This window comes from Myripristis murdjan, chromosome 4 (genome assembly GCF_902150065.1).
Source record: "Myripristis murdjan chromosome 4, fMyrMur1.1, whole genome shotgun sequence".
Classification (NCBI taxonomy): Eukaryota; Metazoa; Chordata; class Actinopteri; order Holocentriformes; family Holocentridae; genus Myripristis; species Myripristis murdjan.
The window spans coordinates 33,220,834-33,240,397 of record NC_043983.1 but is presented as its reverse complement, the minus strand read 5'-3'; the positions used below and the strand labels follow the sequence as shown (position 1 = coordinate 33,240,397).

At 40.2% G+C, this 19,564-nt stretch overlaps 1 protein-coding gene across 2 annotated transcripts in view; it reads left to right on the top strand.

Annotated features, from left to right (window-relative positions):
* szt2 (SZT2 subunit of KICSTOR complex) overlaps positions 1 to 19,564 on the top strand; it is a 156,002-nt gene that overhangs the window by 4,641 nt on the left and 131,797 nt on the right. For both annotated transcript variants that reach the window (XM_030048953.1, XM_030048952.1), the window contains exons 3-19: positions 31 to 204; positions 900 to 1,070; positions 2,095 to 2,217; positions 2,410 to 2,572; positions 4,166 to 4,272; positions 4,676 to 4,886; positions 5,866 to 6,036; positions 8,057 to 8,288; positions 9,431 to 9,560; positions 10,153 to 10,298; positions 11,732 to 11,884; positions 12,729 to 12,843; positions 14,753 to 14,958; positions 16,156 to 16,392; positions 17,486 to 17,564; positions 17,812 to 17,900; positions 18,582 to 18,750. In XM_030048953.1, coding sequence (XP_029904813.1) covers positions 31 to 204; positions 900 to 1,070; positions 2,095 to 2,217; positions 2,410 to 2,572; positions 4,166 to 4,272; positions 4,676 to 4,886; positions 5,866 to 6,036; positions 8,057 to 8,288; positions 9,431 to 9,560; positions 10,153 to 10,298; positions 11,732 to 11,884; positions 12,729 to 12,843; positions 14,753 to 14,958; positions 16,156 to 16,392; positions 17,486 to 17,564; positions 17,812 to 17,900; positions 18,582 to 18,750 — 2,676 coding nt within the window. The remainder of the gene's footprint in view (positions 1 to 30; positions 205 to 899; positions 1,071 to 2,094; positions 2,218 to 2,409; positions 2,573 to 4,165; positions 4,273 to 4,675; positions 4,887 to 5,865; positions 6,037 to 8,056; positions 8,289 to 9,430; positions 9,561 to 10,152; positions 10,299 to 11,731; positions 11,885 to 12,728; positions 12,844 to 14,752; positions 14,959 to 16,155; positions 16,393 to 17,485; positions 17,565 to 17,811; positions 17,901 to 18,581; positions 18,751 to 19,564) is intronic.

Here is a 19,564-nt window from a genome sequence, read left to right as displayed (position 1 = left end):
GAACTGAATTGAATTGATGTCGTGCTGCAGCTGAACTCGGGGAATGAGCTGGACCTGCTCAGCATCCTGCCTAAAGGATGGCAGCTGGACCTCCCCCCCTCCACCGGCCCCTACATGTTGATGCCGTCGACCCGGGCCACCTTCCTGGCCCGCAGGTACCGCTTCATCATCGAGCTGGACCTCAGCCCGTCGACTGGGATTGTGGTGAGACTGCACTCCGACCTTCATTCTCATTTATTTATTTATTTATTTATTTTTTAAAAAAAATTCAGCATGAAGCGACAAACTGTGAGGAATGCAACCTAGAACAAAAACCAAACTCAGAGTAATATTCCAGGTTCTCATTGGGCCTTGAGTTCCTGGAATATCACAGAATATCCCAGCTGAGGAAAGTCAGAGAATTTGCTGAATTTTCCAACGGTTTTACAAATGACTTGCCTTCCAGGAATGTGGCATGAGTTATTTTCCGACTTGTTTCACTCCTCCAACACACCGGATGATTTTCAGCCCAGCAAGAATAGAAACCTGACGACATTAAAACAGGAAGGAAGAGCCATTTTGTGTCATGTGTTTATGGTCAAGTGTTCTGACTTATCCATGTACAGTGAAATTGAGAAAAGGTCATGGAATGTGTCAGAGCCAAAATAGAAAGAATACAAGAAAATAAAAGTCCTAATGTGAAGTATACTGCATAAAATGGGAACTTCCACCTGCCTGTAGTGATAGCGGCACTTTTAAAGCATGTATGGATTTTGGGTTGGGTTTCAAAACACAGATCGCGGCACGTTTCCCTAGCAACCATGTGTCAAATTTAATGGTATGGTGTCACGGCTATTTTAGTTATTTGTCAGAAGGTGACTGTGCTGATAAATGTGTTTTGGTCTGTTTGTGTTGCGCAGGACGACAGCACGGGGGAGATGATCTTCGACGAGGTTTTCCACGCCTTGTCACGATGTCTGGCCGGGCTCGCTCGACCCTTCAAAGTGCCCGGCACCGATCAGCTTTTCCAGCCCAAGATCTTCATCACCATCCTGGCCTACTCCTCAATCATCGGGCTCAGTTCTCACCAGGTGACAGGCCCACGTTTCATCCTGTTTGTGCAGTTAAAAAAAAAAAATGTGTGTCATGGGTCCTTAAAAAGTTTGCACTAATCTAATCCAGGACAGTTTGTAGTAGTGTACTAGTGTGCTGTAGTTTCATTTCTACTTTACTAAACTCAGTTGTACTTCATGTCCCGTCAAAATAAATTTCCTGATATTAATTTCCTCATGCTACTTTTTTAGAGCTTTACTACTTCTGTTAGCTTTTATCTTATTCATTTATTTATATTTAAGTTGGTCAAGTTAAAGGTAATTCTAGGGAGTATTAGTAAGGTCTTAAAAAATCTTAAATGCGGTTTTGTGAAACATGCAGATGCCCTGATTTAGATGCTGAAGTCAAACTGCATTGATCACTGCAGCCGCAGCATCAGCTAATACACAACCGTCACAGTGGAGATCGTTTACTGTGCTGTGCAGAGAAGTGATTTGTTTTTGATAAAACAATGACACACACGACAAAAAAATCTGTCACACCACCTGAAAAAAGATCAAAGATTCAGTACTTTATTAACCATATCAACTTAACTGACAGGAATTTGTCTCAGTGAGCTTACTAACAAGACATGGAGTACAAGACAGTGATACATTTAATAAAATAATACATTAGTCAAAATGTAAAAAACCTCCATAAAATAAGCACAAGGGCATGAAACAGAAATAAAATCCGGACATCTCCTTTTTTAAACATTTAAATTCAGGGTGTCTTGTGTGCTAATTTTGCTCTGAGTATGCAAATCTGATTCTAAACTGTGAGCTGAACTGAAAACAGTGTGAGTCATTCAGAAGGTCCTGGACACAGGCAGTGTACAGAGCTCCACATTGTTTTAGATATGAGGTGGTGAACGGTCTCTCACACACACACCTCCCAGATGCATCAAATGCGTCCAGTTGTGTTGGCTGCTGGTTACAGATTTTGAGTGAGCATGTTTATCTGTGTGAACCAGCTGTTGGTCCTCTGTGTGGCGGTCTGTGACAGCCTGGTGTCGTCCTGCAGGTTCTGGTTCAGGGCTGCCAGCTTGACCGGACCGACCTCGATCAGTTCCTGCATCACATCTACCAGCAGCTCAAAGCCGTGGAGAACAACATCGCCGAGATCCTGCAGCAGCAACACGAGCAGGTGAGCCCCAGAACAATACATTCCTAAAATAAAAAGTGCATTTGTAGAATGGACTCACTTTAACAAAACATCAGTATTGGTCCAATATTATTTTTACTGCCAATATTTGGCTGTTTATGTTCACCTTTTTTCTAAGAGTGTACCACTTAGTAAGATATACACACATATATATTTTTTTTCCTGCTCTCATAGTTTGAGGAGCCTGTCCTGAACTCGGGGCCCCGCAGTGCCAACATGGACGGCCCCCCCCAGAGGAAGCAGGGCGTCACCATGGTGTCAGCTGACATGGGACTGGTCAGCATGGTGCGGCAGGGCATTCTGGCCCTGCAGCTGCTGCCGCCCAACTCCAGTGCAGGTGGGCTTGTCCAGACCTCGTCCACTGCAGTCACGTGTTTGGTTTTTGGTGCTAGCTTCGCTTTGATTCCAACTTGTTATAAATAATTGTTGACATTGAGGTTGATGATCATGATAAAACCTCTACAGAATACATCTCTAATAACATATCCACAGGCTTTTTGGCAGGTTGCCTGAGGTCTGATTTACGCACGTCTTTCGTGATTTGATCACAAGCGGACAGCTCTAACTACAGGTGTGAACAGCACCGAGTGTGTCCTCAATGCATCTTGAGATCTGATCAGTCAGGAGATCAGGCCCAGGATGCTTTTGTCCAAATTGCATTAGAGGCTCTGGTCCAGCCCAACACCCCGACACTGGCCAGACAGGCACTTTTCCAACAGAAAAAAATTCTCATACTTGATCCTGCACAGTGCAGCTGAACTGTCAGCTGATGGATCGAATGCAAACTGAAATGCAGGTCGGCTATAAAGCAGCTGTTTAATAAACAAAAACAGACTGCCTGTCTGACGCTTGTCTCACCATTCTCTGGGTTTCGTTTTTTTTACTTTTTATTATTTTTAACCTTTTCTGTAATTTCTGACACACATCAGAGCCACAGTTGCCTGCATATTTCAAACATTCAAGTTGAGCTTCAGGTTCAGGCTGACTGCAGCTCAGAGTCTGACCCTGCTGGAATAATTACATAATCTTAGCCTGAACCGATGTGATCGAGTGAGCTTGACAGGGCTCGGGTTGAGAATCGGAAACTCTAGTGTTCAGACATTTACGTTTTCCTGCATAACGAGTTTTAAGAATGAGTTTCAACTTTTGCTGAAACAGAAGGCAAACAGGAGCCTGACACTTCTAATTCACTCGGTTGTGTTTGGATCAACCAAGACTCATGTAAATGCCAGGTGGAAACAGGGCCATTGTTCATCCTCCATGTTCCCGTTCAGACTTGGACACAGATTTGTTTAAAACCTTGGCTTCTTTGTCATTTCTGTTTGTATGGCAGACCAGGCCGTGAAGTTTTCCTGTTGTCGTATCGTTCTGCAGTGGTTTTGCCTTAATACAGCGTGTGCATTTTATTCGGTTTTATCACAGTACACAAAAGTAGCAGCTTTGTTTAACATGTTTAACTGCCGTCTCCCATTTAGAACATGAACTGGTTACGCAATTATATTCTGTGTACATTCTTATATACCTTTATTAAATCTTAAATGATTTAGACTGATTCACATTTTTCCTGTTGCACATCTTACATTAAACTTTTAACATATGTAACATCGTATATAAACAGATGAGTTTCTTAATGATGCCTGCTGTCTCCTCAGCTGACTGACAACACACTCTACGGTTGCTTTTCTCATTCAGTTGAAACTTTCCGTCTAATGTGTAGTCGATGGTGTCACTGACACTTCGACAGCAGCAGGGGATTCATGGTGTGTCTTGGCACACCAGCATCTGGCCAGTGCATCTGCTAGTTTCCAGTGAGATCTGTCTCAGCCATCTGGCAGAAATAGTTTTTGTAAACAATAAATAATGCATAGCGATTTCAAGCGATAATAGGATTCTACAATAAGCATTAATAGTTTGTGTTTCTCTCCTGCAGGTATCATCATAATCACAGACGGAGTGACGAGTGTGCCTGATGTAGCGGTGTGTGAAACTCTCCTCAACCAGCTCAGGAGCGGAACCATCGCCTGCTCCTTCGTGCAGGTAACAGATAGCATGAACACTGCTGATTATTATGAAAGAGTGATTTATTTATTGATTTATTTATTTTTGCTCTAGATCTTGTCATCTTTTATCAGTCAAAGTTTTTTTTGAAGAGCCATTTCTTCCCAAAAGGGTCTGTGAAATTCAAAATGGTGAGAAACTCTTTCAACAGTAAAGGTCTCTTCAGAGGAAATGGTTCATGGTGGATCCTTGCCTCTCTTTAGGAGTCTTGATTTTTCAGGGTGTATTTGTGCGTTCGTTTTCTCACACTTTAACATCTTTTGAGTCACTCAGGATGGAACCGTTTGACAAAATCCAGTGTGTGAGAAGGGCTCTGGGGCAAATTTAACCTTTTATCTGCTGACGTCCCACCTCACTTTGCCTCGTGTTTGTGTCTCTCCAGGTGGGCGGTGCTTACTCCTACGACTGCAGCTTTGGGTACATCCCCAACGTGGAGCTGATGAAGTTCATCTCTCTGGCCACCTTCGGCTCGTACCTGCCCAGCTGCCCCGAGCCGGACCTCGACAGCCAGGAGATGAACGCCTACCACAAGGCCTTCCTCACCTACTCCTTCCTCAAGACGCCGGAGTCCATGAACTCCGAGTACTTCTGTGGTGAGACAGCAGCTGAGTGGGCGGTGTCTGGGGGGGGTGTGGTGAAACTTATCAGTCAGGAACAGTAACGAGCCACGAGCAAGAAATTAATCATCATCATCATCATTTTATTTGTTTAAAACCTTGAGAAAAGGCGATACAATAAAGGCAGACACAATTAAAATCAGAAAGCAATAAAAAAAGAATACAAGTCCAAATAAAGAATGCTAAAAAGTAAAATTGTAAGAATTGACAATGAGATAAATAAATAATAAACAAAACAATAAGAATAAGAACACTAAAAAAATAAAAAATATATAAGCAATAACTTATTGACAGTCAGTTATATCAGCAATTATACCGTGGAAATGTTGTGGTGGGTGCAGTTACAAAAAGCAGATTTTCCTGACTCTAAATTCTGAACTCCTAAATTAATAACAATTATAATAATAATTTCTTTGTATAAATTATTATTATTATCAGTGGAGTCAGCTTTCATCTGTTGTATTTTCCTGTTTCCATGGCGATGATAATTATCAGCTTTTGTCTGGTAAAATAAAGCTAAAATAAACAAGCCTCTTTCTTTATACAAAAAACAAATCACCACACACTACAAAGTCTTCAGACAGATGCCCCCTGTCTTTAATTATTTTAGTTTTTATTTATTTTTATTATTTTAATTAATTGGTTTTGTGCAAGAAACAGATTCTGAGCAAATATAATTTTGCATGCACTTCTTCAGTTTTGCTCTCTGTATTATAAACCTGAAGAATACGGAGAGCAAGCCTGGGTGTGTGACTCACAAAACAAGAAAAAACAAAATAAAAATTGATGGAATGAAAGACTAAAGGCATCTGGTATGAGAAGTTATCATGTGTGGTGATTTATTATTTATGCAGGTTGCTTCCTCTTGCTGTCACCAGTGTGTTAAAAGGAGTGACACGTTGTGTGTTGCTGCACTGGGCCTCTGAACTTACCTGACTACTTACCTGGCTTCCAGTTTCCCAGCACAAGCTGTTCAACGAGCACCTGGTGTCGGCGAGCGGGAACCCGGCCTTGGTGATGCGAAGGAAGAAGCACACGGAGAAGGAGGTCCATGCCCACCTGATCAGCGTGGTGTCTGTGCGGCTGAGAGAGGGCTACACCATCAGAGAGATCAGCCTCACCAAAGGTGCACACACACACACACACACACACACACACACACACACACACACACACACACACATTCACAAGAACCTGCAACAAACAGGTTCTTCCCTCCTGGACTTGGCCATTACATGGAGAGATTGATCTGTTTATTCATCCGCTGGTCCAAGTGGCTCACTGTAGGAATGCTAACAGTTTGACAATATCCATTTGCCTCCTGCTTTGAGCAATTTACACATCAGTTCAATTGAAATTCAAACTGAGGATCTAGAAATTCTTGAACAGGGAAAAATATCTGTGAACAGTGTTTCCCTGCAGTGTTCTGGCTTCAATTTCTTTTCTTTTTCTTTTTTTTTTTGTTTTATTTGTTTGTTTGCCAACCGGTAAGAAAACTGAATATTTAGCTCGCTGGTTAACAAACTCAGCTAACTCCTAATAAACTAACTCACTGTGCATTTGAACCTTGCATCAGCATTGAGCAAAAAGTGCCTCAACTTGAAATAACTACAAATCATTCACCGTTGCCAATAAATTAAATTACACATCAACAGTTGGTAGGCTTATATTTAAGGTAGATGTGTGTTTTGCTTATTTCCTACATTTTTAGTTAGATTCTGTCAGGTTACAGTCAACAGTCATTTTTAGAGGAAATAACTTATCAGTGCTGTTTTTACATTGGTTATGTCCAAATCAAGTTGTTTTTTATATAAAACAGTCAGAGTTCACAACAAAAAACAAACGTTTGAATGGGCATGGCATCAATAGTGTCGACTATGGAGATATGCAGCCTTGTTGTAGCAAAACAAAAATGAAAGGCCACCATGAGGTTATTCATCACTTCGCCACAGTGTCTTGAAATTTGCAGTTAGAACCGTTATCGTGCATTATTGTGTTATACCAAAAAAGGAAAAAGCAAGGCATTATGCGATCTTGGGGCAAAATGGATGGATAGGTAAATGTATAATATAAGTTAACAATTTTTTAAAGGCCTAATTTGGGTGAATTTAGGTGTGTTAGGCATGCTGAACAAAAGCTGAACATAGAACAAAATCATTTAGTTATTTGTGTAGCATTTCTCATACAAACAAAACATACAACAGAGTGCTTCACACAATACAACAAGATAATAAAAACAGAGGAAACCCTATAATAATAAATCACACAATAAAACAGGAACATTAGAAAACAGAGAAAACACTCCAATAAATCTCTATAATTAGAACTGAGGAAGCACTGGAGGCACGATTAGGACCAATAAAAACTGGGTAAAAAGCCCAAGATAGCAAAATAAAATAGCAATATAAAAGACAAGGTATATAAAACACTGTGACAAGTAGATAAAAGGTAAATGGAAGCTTACAATAGTGAGATAAAATAGCAAAATGGTACAAAGTTTGTGTGTGTGTTATAAGAGCTGTGAGGACTCACCCTGTTTAGCAAAACCCAGAGTTCTGCTTTTTGACTACACAAGTTTATTTATTATTATTTGTCTCTGTGTGGACTTTCAGTGAGATACTGTTTTTGTACGAATCTCATTCATAAAGTTATCACAGGAGAAGAGTTTCGACGGTAAAGCTCCCACACTGACACAGAAAGATGACAGCTTGTTAAACAACAAATGGTGTGTGATCGCACAAAATCAGGCTTATCAAGTGAATGATGTAATGCTAATGCCCTGCGCACATGACCAGTAGGTGGCAGCACAGGCTTTATAATGCTGACCTGCAGATGGCATCTTGATTGTACACTTACATACGCTAAATGTATTTCACATCTCACAGCTCCATGTTGTAATCTGCTTTGGTCCTGCTGTCAGAATGGATCTAATGAATTCTGCAATATAATAATAATGATAATAATAATAATAAAAATATGTGATGATAATATAATAATAGTGCTAATAATGATTACCCTCTCCTTTTTGTCATTTTGAACTCTTGTCCAAGTTAGTCCAGCTGCTGAGAGAATTAATTTCTGCCCTCAGCAGTTTTGATGCCATCATTATGACTGAGCTGTCCTTGGTTGTGTGTTTCTGACTGAAGGCGGGTCTCAGCTGGAGGTGAAGCTGGTGTTGTTATGGAAACACAACATGCACATCGAGTACCTGGCGGCCGCCTCCTGGCCGCTGGACCCCGCCAAGCGAACCACGAGGGTGGAGGTGACGATGGAGGGGAGCTACGACATCCTGCACGACATCAGCTGCACCCAGAGGAAGCCCATCACCAGCCCGTACCGCACCTCCGTCATCCGCCGCTTCTGGAACACCCTGCAGAGGTAAAACAGGCCGGTCAGAGTCAGCTTTCCACTCCCACCGGGAAATACACACAGCTAATTAATTAAATAATCAACAATTACTCAATTACTCGATTAACTGAGTGACAGAAAGTTAATGGTTTCTAAATAATTGTCATTTAATTAAAAATAATGATCAAATCAAATAAACATCACTAAGATTCTAAGATTGTCTTCCTTTTCTCTCTTCATATCATTATGAAATTAATTTGTTGGGGTTTTTTGGCTGGAAGCAATTTGAAGATGTCACTTTGGGCTCCCATCAATTCCCATGAGACTTTGGCTTTATTTTTCATTCTGTGAGCCCCTGATGAGCAGGTTGGCGCCTCAGTCTGCCATCAGTGTGTGTGTGTCTGTATGTGTGTGTGTGTGTGTATGTGTGAATGTGAGGCAAACATTATAAAGCATGTTGAGTGGCTGGTAGACTAGAAAAGCACTTTAGAAATTCAGTCCATTTACCATTTATTTATTTATTTATTTGTTTATTTATTTAGGCCAAATGATGAATCAGTCTGTCAAAAAAAAAAAAAAAAAAAATCAATAGATAAACAGCACCTGAAAAGAATCCTCGGCAGCAGCCTTGCTAATTAATGATCTGTTTATGAAATGTGATCTCAGCGGTTTGACTGCCTTAACCTCTTTAGTGGAGATTACAGTAACGCTAGCAAACACAGCTTTTAAGATATTACATACAAATATAGAACCACTGCTTTTTCATCAGTGTGCAGAAAACAATGGAATGGCAGAAGTTAAATCTAAATGTAATCTACAATCACAATAGTATTTACAGAATCTAATCACAGAGATGTAATCCTAATGTAATCGCTGATAGACTTCATTGACATTCATGTTGTGCAACCCACACTGTGTTTTTTTTTCCAGCAGGTACAGTCAAATTTTCCTCCGATGGATCTGATCTAATCTGTTTTGCCAGAGTTGTTTTACAATCTGTTTGCAGTGGAGAAAATAACAGTGTGGATAAATGGCTATGAGGAGCAAAAATGACCATGTAAAGGTCTATTTATCATAATGCTCGGTGAAAACTGCTGATGTGCATGACCTTAAATTGTTGCTGCTGTTCAGGTGCTGGATGTTTATGTGCGCTCTCTCACGTGTGTCTCCAGTATAAACCAGACAGATCAGATGCTGGTTCACCTCCAGTCCTTCAACTCAATTCCGGAGAACTACACAATCCCTGAGAGCACCAAAAACGGGGTTCCTCTCTTCTACATCCCTCCCGGCTCCACCACTCCGGTACGCTACAGATCTGCAGTGTTGACTCTCAAACGCTGTTCGCTGCAGTGTATGGTCACACAGAGAGAACATACAGAATCAGTGTTTTTGTTCCTACCCAGGGAGCTTTTTCAAAATGTTTTCAATTTTTCGTTTTACATGGATCAAATTGGAATTGTATGACCCCTGGAGGGCTCCTTAGTATAAGAAAGAAATCCATGTGAAAATCTGTTACTCTTACTTTACAAATCTGTGTGCATTATTTGTTAACTGCACCCACAAATTATTAAACCGTGTGTCCTCCAATTCATAATCTGTACCCTTGGATTTGCAATGCATAGTTAATTCACTTTAAATTACGATCAGTGTGCCATCATAAAGTATGATTTATAGTGATTTTGCATGCCAGATAAATAAATGTAAATGTGAGTTGTTCATATTTTAGAGGTGCGTTTATTTGCATGGACCCGTACGGCTGTTCTTAGTGTTTTGTACATTTACTGTGCAATGCTACGTTTTATTCTCTTATTAATGGTACTGCATTTCAGTCCAGTAACTTTTTATTGTCTTGGCACCTGTTTGAACATACTCGTCTTTTCCTCCTGTCCTCCAGGTGCTGTCTCTGCAGCACAGTGGATCCAAAGACTCGTCCCAGTCCCAGTTTGCCTCCTACTGGAAGCCGATCCTCTCTATGGACGCCAACTTCTGGCAGAGATGGCTGCACATGCATCGCATCGCCATCATCCTGGAGCATGACATGTGAGATGCTGCTTACACTCGCGCGGCGGTTTCAATAGAGGCTTAGCAGTTGCATCACAAAGCTATCAGCCATGCCCTGAGCCGTCATGGAAACGCATCAGAGAATTGTCTTTGCACAAACGGCAGCTTGTCATGTGGCAACCAGGTTGGAAAAAGAGATATGAAAACGTAGTGGTGGAGTGGGTGTGGATTCATTCAACTTTAACTTCATAGCTGAAACTTGGAAATAAAAATGAATGCGTGCCATGACAGAGTAAACTGCCTCGTGTTTAGCACCAGTCTCGACTGCAAAACACTGTGAGTTGTAGCCTGAGGAGAGTCAGCTCAGGTAAAGCTGTGGTAGCAGCAGATAATTTGAAGGAAACCAGGAATGCTAATGCGCTCACCCCTCCACCCTCCGCTGATGCTCTCCTGCTGCAGAGTTTGCCTCAATCAGTCAGAAATGATAGCTGCAAAATTTACATTGAAAGGAAAATAGCAGAGCAATAGTTGTATAAATATATGCGGATATTCCGACATACTGCCTTATTCATACATCTTCACCCGGTAAGGGGATTATATTTGCTGACTTGAAGCAAAATGTCAACTTATCAAACACACCTGCACAGGTTTTACACCTGAACAAACAGTTGGTTTTGGGCTTTGCTGGCTTGTTAACTGCCCAACAGTAGACAGAGAACTACAACCTGCTCCTCCAGTAGAAGTACTGTCACTCTGCTGATATTTGACTGCAGTAGAAGTAGAAGTACTGTCACTCTGCTGATATTTGACTGCAGTAGAAGTAGAAGTACTGTTCCTCTGCTGGTATCTGACTGCAGTAGAAGTAGAAGTACTGTTCCTCTGCTGGTATCTGACTGCAGTAGAAGTAGAAGTACTGTTCCTCTGCTGGTATGTGACTGCAGTAGAAGTAGAAGTAGTGCAGTAAAAATGTCCTGCAGTAAAAGTCCAAAGTGTCTCATGTCAAATGTCCTGGCAGTAAAAGTGGCTGAGCTCCTTTTTCCAAACAGTAACTGTGTTAGCTGGGATCTTTTCCATGCAGTTAGAAAAGGAGGAGAGAACACGCTGCACACTACATGCTTTTAAAGGGGCATTACACTCAACTGAAGTGAGGACCCTGTAGACTCATCTGACACATGGAATAAGCAGATGGGGGAGGGACAATTCATTAACGGACAGGGTCTCAGTTAGGGATGGAAACATGGTTGTTTAAAAAAACTGTGAAGGTTTTATAGGTTGAAAGTTTCTTGCTGCAGCATGAGGTCACCAACAAAGATGCACTATTTGCCAGGAAGTAAAAATCATGGGAGTTCACTTCATGGAGACTTTAAAGAAAACAAATAAAGCAATTAAATAAAATGTTATTTGTTAAATGTATTTTCCTGTTGTACTCCCATTTCCCCGAAGTCATTGTGTTCTTGGTCGTGTCTGTGCAGGCCGGTGCCAAAACACATTCACACGGCTGGAAACAACGGACGCTTCAGCACCATCCAGTGTCGGATCTCCCACTCCGCCCTCACGTCACTGCTGAGGGACTGGAGCAGCTTCGTGCTGGTGGAGGGATACTCGTACGTTAAGCTCATATACAGGTGAGGCGCTGCCAGCTGTCACTTATTCACCTCATCGTGTTATTAAAACAAGAACAGTCAGGACACTGCTGACACACAGAATACAGAGTAAATATGATCTGTGGTTATGTTAACGGTAAGCCACAAGGTCAGATAAAACTGCACATTTTACATAATTCCCTTTATCAAACATAACTGAATATCTCTGAAAAATAGCTATTACTTGGTTATAAATATGCCAAAAAAAGACAAGTCATATGACAGACACAGACAGTTTTATGATTGCTAGCAGTAATCTGAAAGCACAAAATGAGAATCTCAGTTTTATTTTAGTCTTTTATTTAAAGGATTGTTTTTTTCCCCCCATCCCTTTCTGACTCTAAAATATGATTTATTTTCATTTTCATTCATACAAGGATTTTTACTTTAAGTCCCAATCCCTATAACCTGAGGCTGCAGTCCTAATGTAATAGCTCAGTGTGCAGTTTAATTTAATTCATTTCATACAGCCCAAAATGTTACCAATGACATAAGTAATGTTAGCTCATCCACTATTTAATCCTGCCTTGAATACAGATAGCGCGATAATTATGTTTACAGCATTATTATAATAAAACCAATATTTTTTTAGTCTATATTTGTGCCGCTAGTCGATATGTTTAAACTGACCATAATTATGTTTTTTAAAAATCCTTCAAATTGGAAGTATTTCCCATAGACCGAAGCTTATTGTGCTGCATTTAGATCATGACACTGCCTTTATGCTCATCTTTTAATGTGAACTCCATGTTATATTGACTCAATACTATATTTTTTTATTGTTTCTGGAAAAATTATGAAATTTAACCGAGTGCTGTTTCCTCAGCTCGTCTGACCAGCCGCCCAGCTCCTTCTACCTGGTCCGTCTGATCTCCAAAGCCCCCTGCATGGTGCTGCGTCTGGGCTTCCCTATCGGCACCCTGGCCCACATCAGGAACAAGGTATGTGAAACTTAAATAGTACACGTGTGAAGAAAGTCATGTGGGTTTGTTTTTTAATAATCCTAAACATCTTCAGTGTCACCCTTAAAATCACTTCTGAGCTTATCTTTACTGACATGCCTTTACATGATGTCCTTTATCCCATTATTTTTACTATTATACTGTTTCTGCTCTCCCTTCTAATCCTTAAAAATATATACACTCAGTGGCCACTTTAGAATAGAATAGAATAAAATAGAATGCCTTTATTGTCACTATACATATGTACAATGAGATTAAGAGCAGCTCCTTTTAGTGCAAACATGTAATAATAAAGAACAAAAAAAAAATAAAAAAGATAAATTACAATATAGATAAAAATAAGTAAAAATAAGTTATATATACAGTAAGTAGTTCTATATACAGTAAGCATTTAGTGGTTTATTGGGTTTTGAGGGTGTGGTTATGTATGGCTGTGTAAGTGATTGGTTGTATTGAATATGTTTGTAAGCCGATGAGAGTAATTTAATCTGGTGCTGATGAGTGGGATTAATGGGACCCAATGGCGGTTAAACTGGTCAAGTTGGTTTCTAGATATTGCTTTCAGTTTTTCCATGGTGATGTGCTCAGACAGTAATTGGAGCCACTGAGATTTTGAGATGTTGTGTCTGTTTACCCAGTTGAGTAGAATTGTTTTCTTGGCGATTGTTAAGGACCTGAACTGACCTGAACGGTATTAGACTGGACAGCTGGAGCTGAGAAAGTGAACACTGACTGTGTTTCTGGATTTTTTCCACTTTATTTTTTGAGTGTTATGTTTTCCTTTTAAATCACATCCTGAATTCTCTTTTATATGAATATTTCATAAATTATTAATTTAGAGCAACAAGTTAGGCATATTTTCATTTTTAATTAATCCACCATTTTTTTGGCCTAATCAATCACTCATTCAGTCAATAAAATGTTAAAAATAATGACCAGTACTTACCACAGTGAATGAGCACCCAAAGTGATGTCTGCCAGTCGCTCACCACATCTGACCAGCAGCCAAAATAATAACCCAATGTATTAATTTATAATGATATGAATCAATATGAGATAAAAGCAAGCAGATGTTAGCATTTGTGAAGCTGATACTAATAAATGTTACGTGTGTTTAAAGAACCGGTAACACTTTACAATAACAATACAACAATTAACGTTAGTTAATGCCGTAATAAACATTAAGTAACAGGTAATAAACATTAAGTAATAGTTAACTAACTGTTAACTAATTTGCTAATGCTGTTCATGCCAAGGTATTAATTTATATGTTATTTAAGGGTTATTGTAGATATTATTAACATAAGTAAATGCCATAATAATCATTAACTAACAGTTAATTAACCATTATGGCGTTAACTAACGTTAATTGTTGTACTGTTATTGGAAAGTGTTACCAAAGAACCTTAGTAATGTATTTAATGACTAAAATAATTAATCAAATATCAAAAGCTATAATCAATGAATTTTCAGTCGGTCTACCAACTGTTTAATCAACTGTACAATCATTAAAGTAGAAAAATGATGATGGTTATTTTCTTTTGAGTGTGTTTTACGCATGACAGATGCAGCCACTTTGACATGTTCTGTTGTATGACAGTATTTAGATAACAAGTTTTCAAAACCCATCCCTGGAGCTGCTTGACAAACACATACATACAGATGTGGTGCTCTTGCTCATGGGCCCCTCGGTGCTTCAGGCACTGACAGCATGCAGGATCAAACTAGCAACCCTTTTTCCTGTAGGGAACATTCCTCCCTGCCAATCCGGCGCTGGTGTTTCTGTACAGAAACTCACTGAGGTGTGACGATTGGCTGCTAATGAAGCGGTTTGTCTTCAGCGGGGGTACAGAGTGATTTTTTTTTTTTTTTTTTTTTTTTTTTGCAGATTGTGGATGAGCTACGAGAGCAGATCCTCAAACTTCGCTTCCCACATCGCGTTCAAAACAAAGAGGCCACGCCCAAAACCAAGAGGAAGGCCGTCGGCCATCCCTCGCCCTCCAAGTCGCCCTCGCTCCCTGCTGCCAAGCCGGCCCTGTCAGACAGACCCTGTGTGGTGGTGCTCAACAAACCTCTGGAGAAGCTGCTCATAAGGTCAGTTTGCCTGGTAGTGCAACTGCAGCTGCATGGGAAACTACAAAATAAAATGATCTTGACAGCTTACAGTATTTTAATTAAAAACATTTTTTTCACTTTATAATTCGCTGCTAAAGTTTTCCTAAGCAGACACTTACTATGTATGTCAAAGTTTCTGTGCTGTCAATTTTTTATTTTATTTTTTTTGAAAAATTACTCCTTATCATGGTTACCTTTTTTAAATTCAAACCAATCTGCGGTGCTGGCTATAAACTAACACCCTTGACCTATTGGTTTCAGTGAGAAATGTTCACAACAAGCTTTCTTTTTAGGCTTGTTAAAGAAATACTCCCAAACTGTATGGCCTGTGGTTCGGTCCCTGTGGGTAACATTTTGTGTTAGCTTAGCATAAAGACTTGAAATCAAGGGGAGTCATTAGCCTAGCTTCATCAAAGAGAAAAAAAATAAACCTTACAGCAGCTCTGGAGCTGTCTGATTTACATATTCTATCATGTATATTTGAAACACACATCTTGGATTTTTTTTTTTAAATAAATTGATTGTTGGTTTAGGAGAAGATGTTGGAAATGTAACCTCTGAACACATTTATCGTTTTGTCTATCGCAGTGATCCACACACCGCTGAGGGTAGAGCAAGATCCACCACAGATTGACTTATCTTCTTTTTTAAATGCCAAGACTTGTATTCCAAATCCACATGATCCACTGTGTAAATAAGACAGCTTCAGAGCTGCTGTAAGGTTTATTTTTTCACTTTGATGGAGCTAGGCTAATGACTCCCATAGACCTTAAGTCTTTATGCTAAGCTAACACAAAATGCAACCTATAGGAACCGAATCGAAATGGTATCAAACATCTTGTCTCAGTCTGGGTGAGTTGGAAAAAAGCTATTTTGCCCAAAACACCGGAATATTCCTTTAAGTGAAGGGAGTCAAATGAAGCTGATACTTTTAGCCCTTCATCACGAGCACGTCTCCAAGGGTTCTCCAAGGTTCACCAGGGTTCTCCAAGGGATTCTTTGGGTTTGTGTTTCTGTGTTTTATCTGAATGGAAGGCCACCATGAGTTTAAGACAAAATGTCTCACAGGGACAAAAAAAGGGTTTCATCACATGTCATACTGTATCGTATTGTAATTATCTGTTGAGTTTTCCATCTGAACTAATGTGAATTAAATCGACGTTGAATGCCCCACAGGTACGAGAAGCTGCCGCTGGACTTCAGGACTCCCTTCATCCTCAACATGGAGAACTTTCCTCAGCCGTCCAACATGGCGGCTCCGCTCAGCGTGGCGGCCAACCGGACGGCCTCGTCCACCCTGGCCTCCCTGTCCCGCTACTTCCTGCACCAGCGCTGGGTTTGGGCGGTGCAGAGCAGCCAGGGTCCCACCGTGCCCATGCAGGCTGTCGCTCACATCCTCTCCATGCTCTCCGAGTGAGTTCACACAGCAGACGTCCTTTCATCACCCAAAAAACAAAACAAAAAATAATAATTCTCTATCCTATCCTGATGAAAAGTGGAATATGTGCAAAAGCACCAACATGTTTTATGTTATGGCTTATAATTGTTTTAATGTATTCACTTTAGCTAATGCTTTATGCAAATAGCACACATTTGCACATTGCAAAGTCTTTTTTTCCTCAGTGGACAAACTGCATTTTTCTGTTCCATTCTGATGAATAACTGAATAGCTCGCTCTTCACTAAGGGTTTTGTTAATTTTTTTTTTTTTTTTGATCAGTTATTCACAAAATAATAATTATATGATGAAAATATATGGTAAAATACTTCAGCTAATAGTGAGTTTTGGGGTACTTAACAGCTGGTATCAAAATGTGCAGGATAAATCAGTTTAGTTTAATAAATTTGTTTTTTTATTGATTGTCCTGCATATTTTATGACATTGCAGTAGTCATAAAAGAAAATTGTAAAATCACAAAATCGACTAGTCCCGCCAAGCTTTCCGTTTCCACCTGTGGTGCTTTGTCTTCATAATCTCAGTCTAACATGAGTAACTGATTAATTGAGAAAATGAATCCTCCTCTTTTCCAGGGAAGTGATTAATAATGTGATTTATAATGTATGTATGGAAACCAAAAGAAAACCTGAGCCTGTGTCAGCTGGACTGACACTTGCCCAGAGCCAAACTCACTTTTAATGAGCCACTGTTCCAGCGCAAACTGTTAAATTAAAACATTCATGAACACGGGCTGTAAGTGCTTTCCAGCAGTCTTGACTAACTGTAGCTGAAATTATCAGTAATTATGAGTAATTAGTTCCTTTGAAGACTCCCACAGAGATAACTCACACCGCGCTGCTATAAAAAGTCTAGAAAACAACAACAGTGTTTGTTTGCAAATTTGACCCAGCGTCTTTTATTTCATTAGCGCTGCATAATAGCTGTTTCAACACTGCGGCGGAGCTCATGAATACTTAATGACATAACGACTGGTTCAGTTTATGGTTAGATAAGCAGCTTTATAGAATGTTAAATTGTTGCCTGAAAGTCTCTTTTGATGTTTGCTTAGGATCCGCCTGTCAGAAGGGTTTCATTTTGCTGCCAGCGGAGAGGGCATTGTAAACATGGTGATAGAGCTGCCAATGAAGGTAAGAAGAAAACAAAAAAACAATACACTCAGCCTCTGGCAGCAGCAAATGTTCACCCACTGATGGGCACAACTTAACTACGACATCAACAGCTTTGCATTGAGAGCGAGTTGTTTCCATGTTTCTTCCATATGTGACATATGAGCAACATTACACCAAATATTGTAAAATGCGTATATGGTTCATCATGTTAGTCTGCAGCTCTGTTGCTGATTTGTTTGTGAAGAAGCTAATTTTGTGTCCCCAGGGCATCTCAGTGGATGCGGACAGAGAAAGTCACTCCTGTATTGTTCAGTACATTTTGTTCCCTCCTCATTCTACCTCCACTAAAGACAGGTAAGGCTCACACAGAACATTTCCACAGAATAAATCCAAGGGTTTATTCTGTGCATGAAGTCCAGTCATTTTCTTTTGTTTTTTACTAATCACGTCACTTTGGGAGGGAGGGATTTAGTAAACTGGACTGTGAAAAGCCAAAGACCACTGAGTATAATGTGCCAGAGTGGTTCGAAAAGTGCATGAGCTGTGTATGAATGAGTCGAGATGACTGGAAACTCAAATTTCAGCTCTCTACATGCCTCAGAAAGGAGAAAAAGATAAAAACATGCCAGAAGTGGCCAGGAGGTCCAGTTCCTCTTCATTCAGCCGATCCTGCATGGAGTCACATCTACGTCGTCTGTGTTGTTTACATTTTTAGCTCAAATTTGTGTCACTCCCAAATGTGGCCAAAGTAGCCAGTGGCTTTTTTCTTTTTCTTTTTCTTCCTGTTGAAACAAGTTGAACTTTTCAGAAAAACGGCTTTAATATCAGCCAAAAGGCCTCTTGGCAGCACTTTCTTCAGGTCAACAAAACAATACAAAACTTGCATTGTTACATAGTTTAGAGTCCACACTAAGATTCACTTCTTCCTTCTGGCTTTTTCATTGAAGGAACTTTAGTCATCATCACTTTCTACTACATTAGGTCAAGGAATAACTGCACATTTGTCTTTTTTTTTTTTTTTAAATGGGACTGCAGTTTCTCCACTGATGATGACAACGACACGGAGGTGGAGGCCATCGATATGGACACGGAGCTGAACCTGGTGACCGAGTGTTGGGTGGAACCACAGAGCGGCATGGTGATCAACTGCATGGACCAGCATCGCCACTTCCAGGGCCTCAAGTACCAGGAGATCCCTCAGGCAGTGTGTATCAAAAGCAAAAATGAAATGTGTTTGGGATCAGTTTGCATCACACTAAAAAAAAAAAAGCCAAAACAAACAAACAAAAAAACTTCACGTGCAAGATCTGCAGAGAGAAAAAAAATCACAGTTCATCACACAAACAGATTGATGAACCAAGGAGGGCATACACCCCTAACAACAAACCACACATTCAGTGATGGAAATTGATACTCAGACTTTTTGATAAATTATTTCCCAGACCTCACACTTTTTGTAACGTGACAGGAATTTGTCTTGATGCAGCACTTTTTGAGAACCATACGTGCCTTTTCCTTTACTACATTCAGCATTCAGTCACCGTCTGTATTTTGGAGGCATAATATGCAGTATAGCTGGACCTTTGAGGACCAGACTGCCATGAGAAACAGCCCCCTCAGGAAAAAATTCAACCCCCATGGTGTCCTGCATTAGTGGTGATGCAAGCTGAACAGAAGACGGAACATTGAAATGTGATTTGATCTTCTTGCACTGCTGGTTGAAAAAAAAAAAAAAAAAAAACTTTTCTCAGTTAATAGACAGATCCTGATAAACGCAGCAGACAGAGGGAGGGAATCAGCTCTGTAAACAACACACTGGCTTAAAGCACTTCTTTCAGACACGTCTGTCTTAAACCTTGACTGTCTCTCTTCTTAGTGCCCTGTTTCAAACACTTCCAATGCTTATCAACCTGCAAAGTCCGAGCTAGGATGACGGCAAGAAATTCTGCCAAAACAGAGAACAGATGTGCTAATATGAATAAGAATGAACAAAGGAATTTTCTAATTTGGTAGCACCC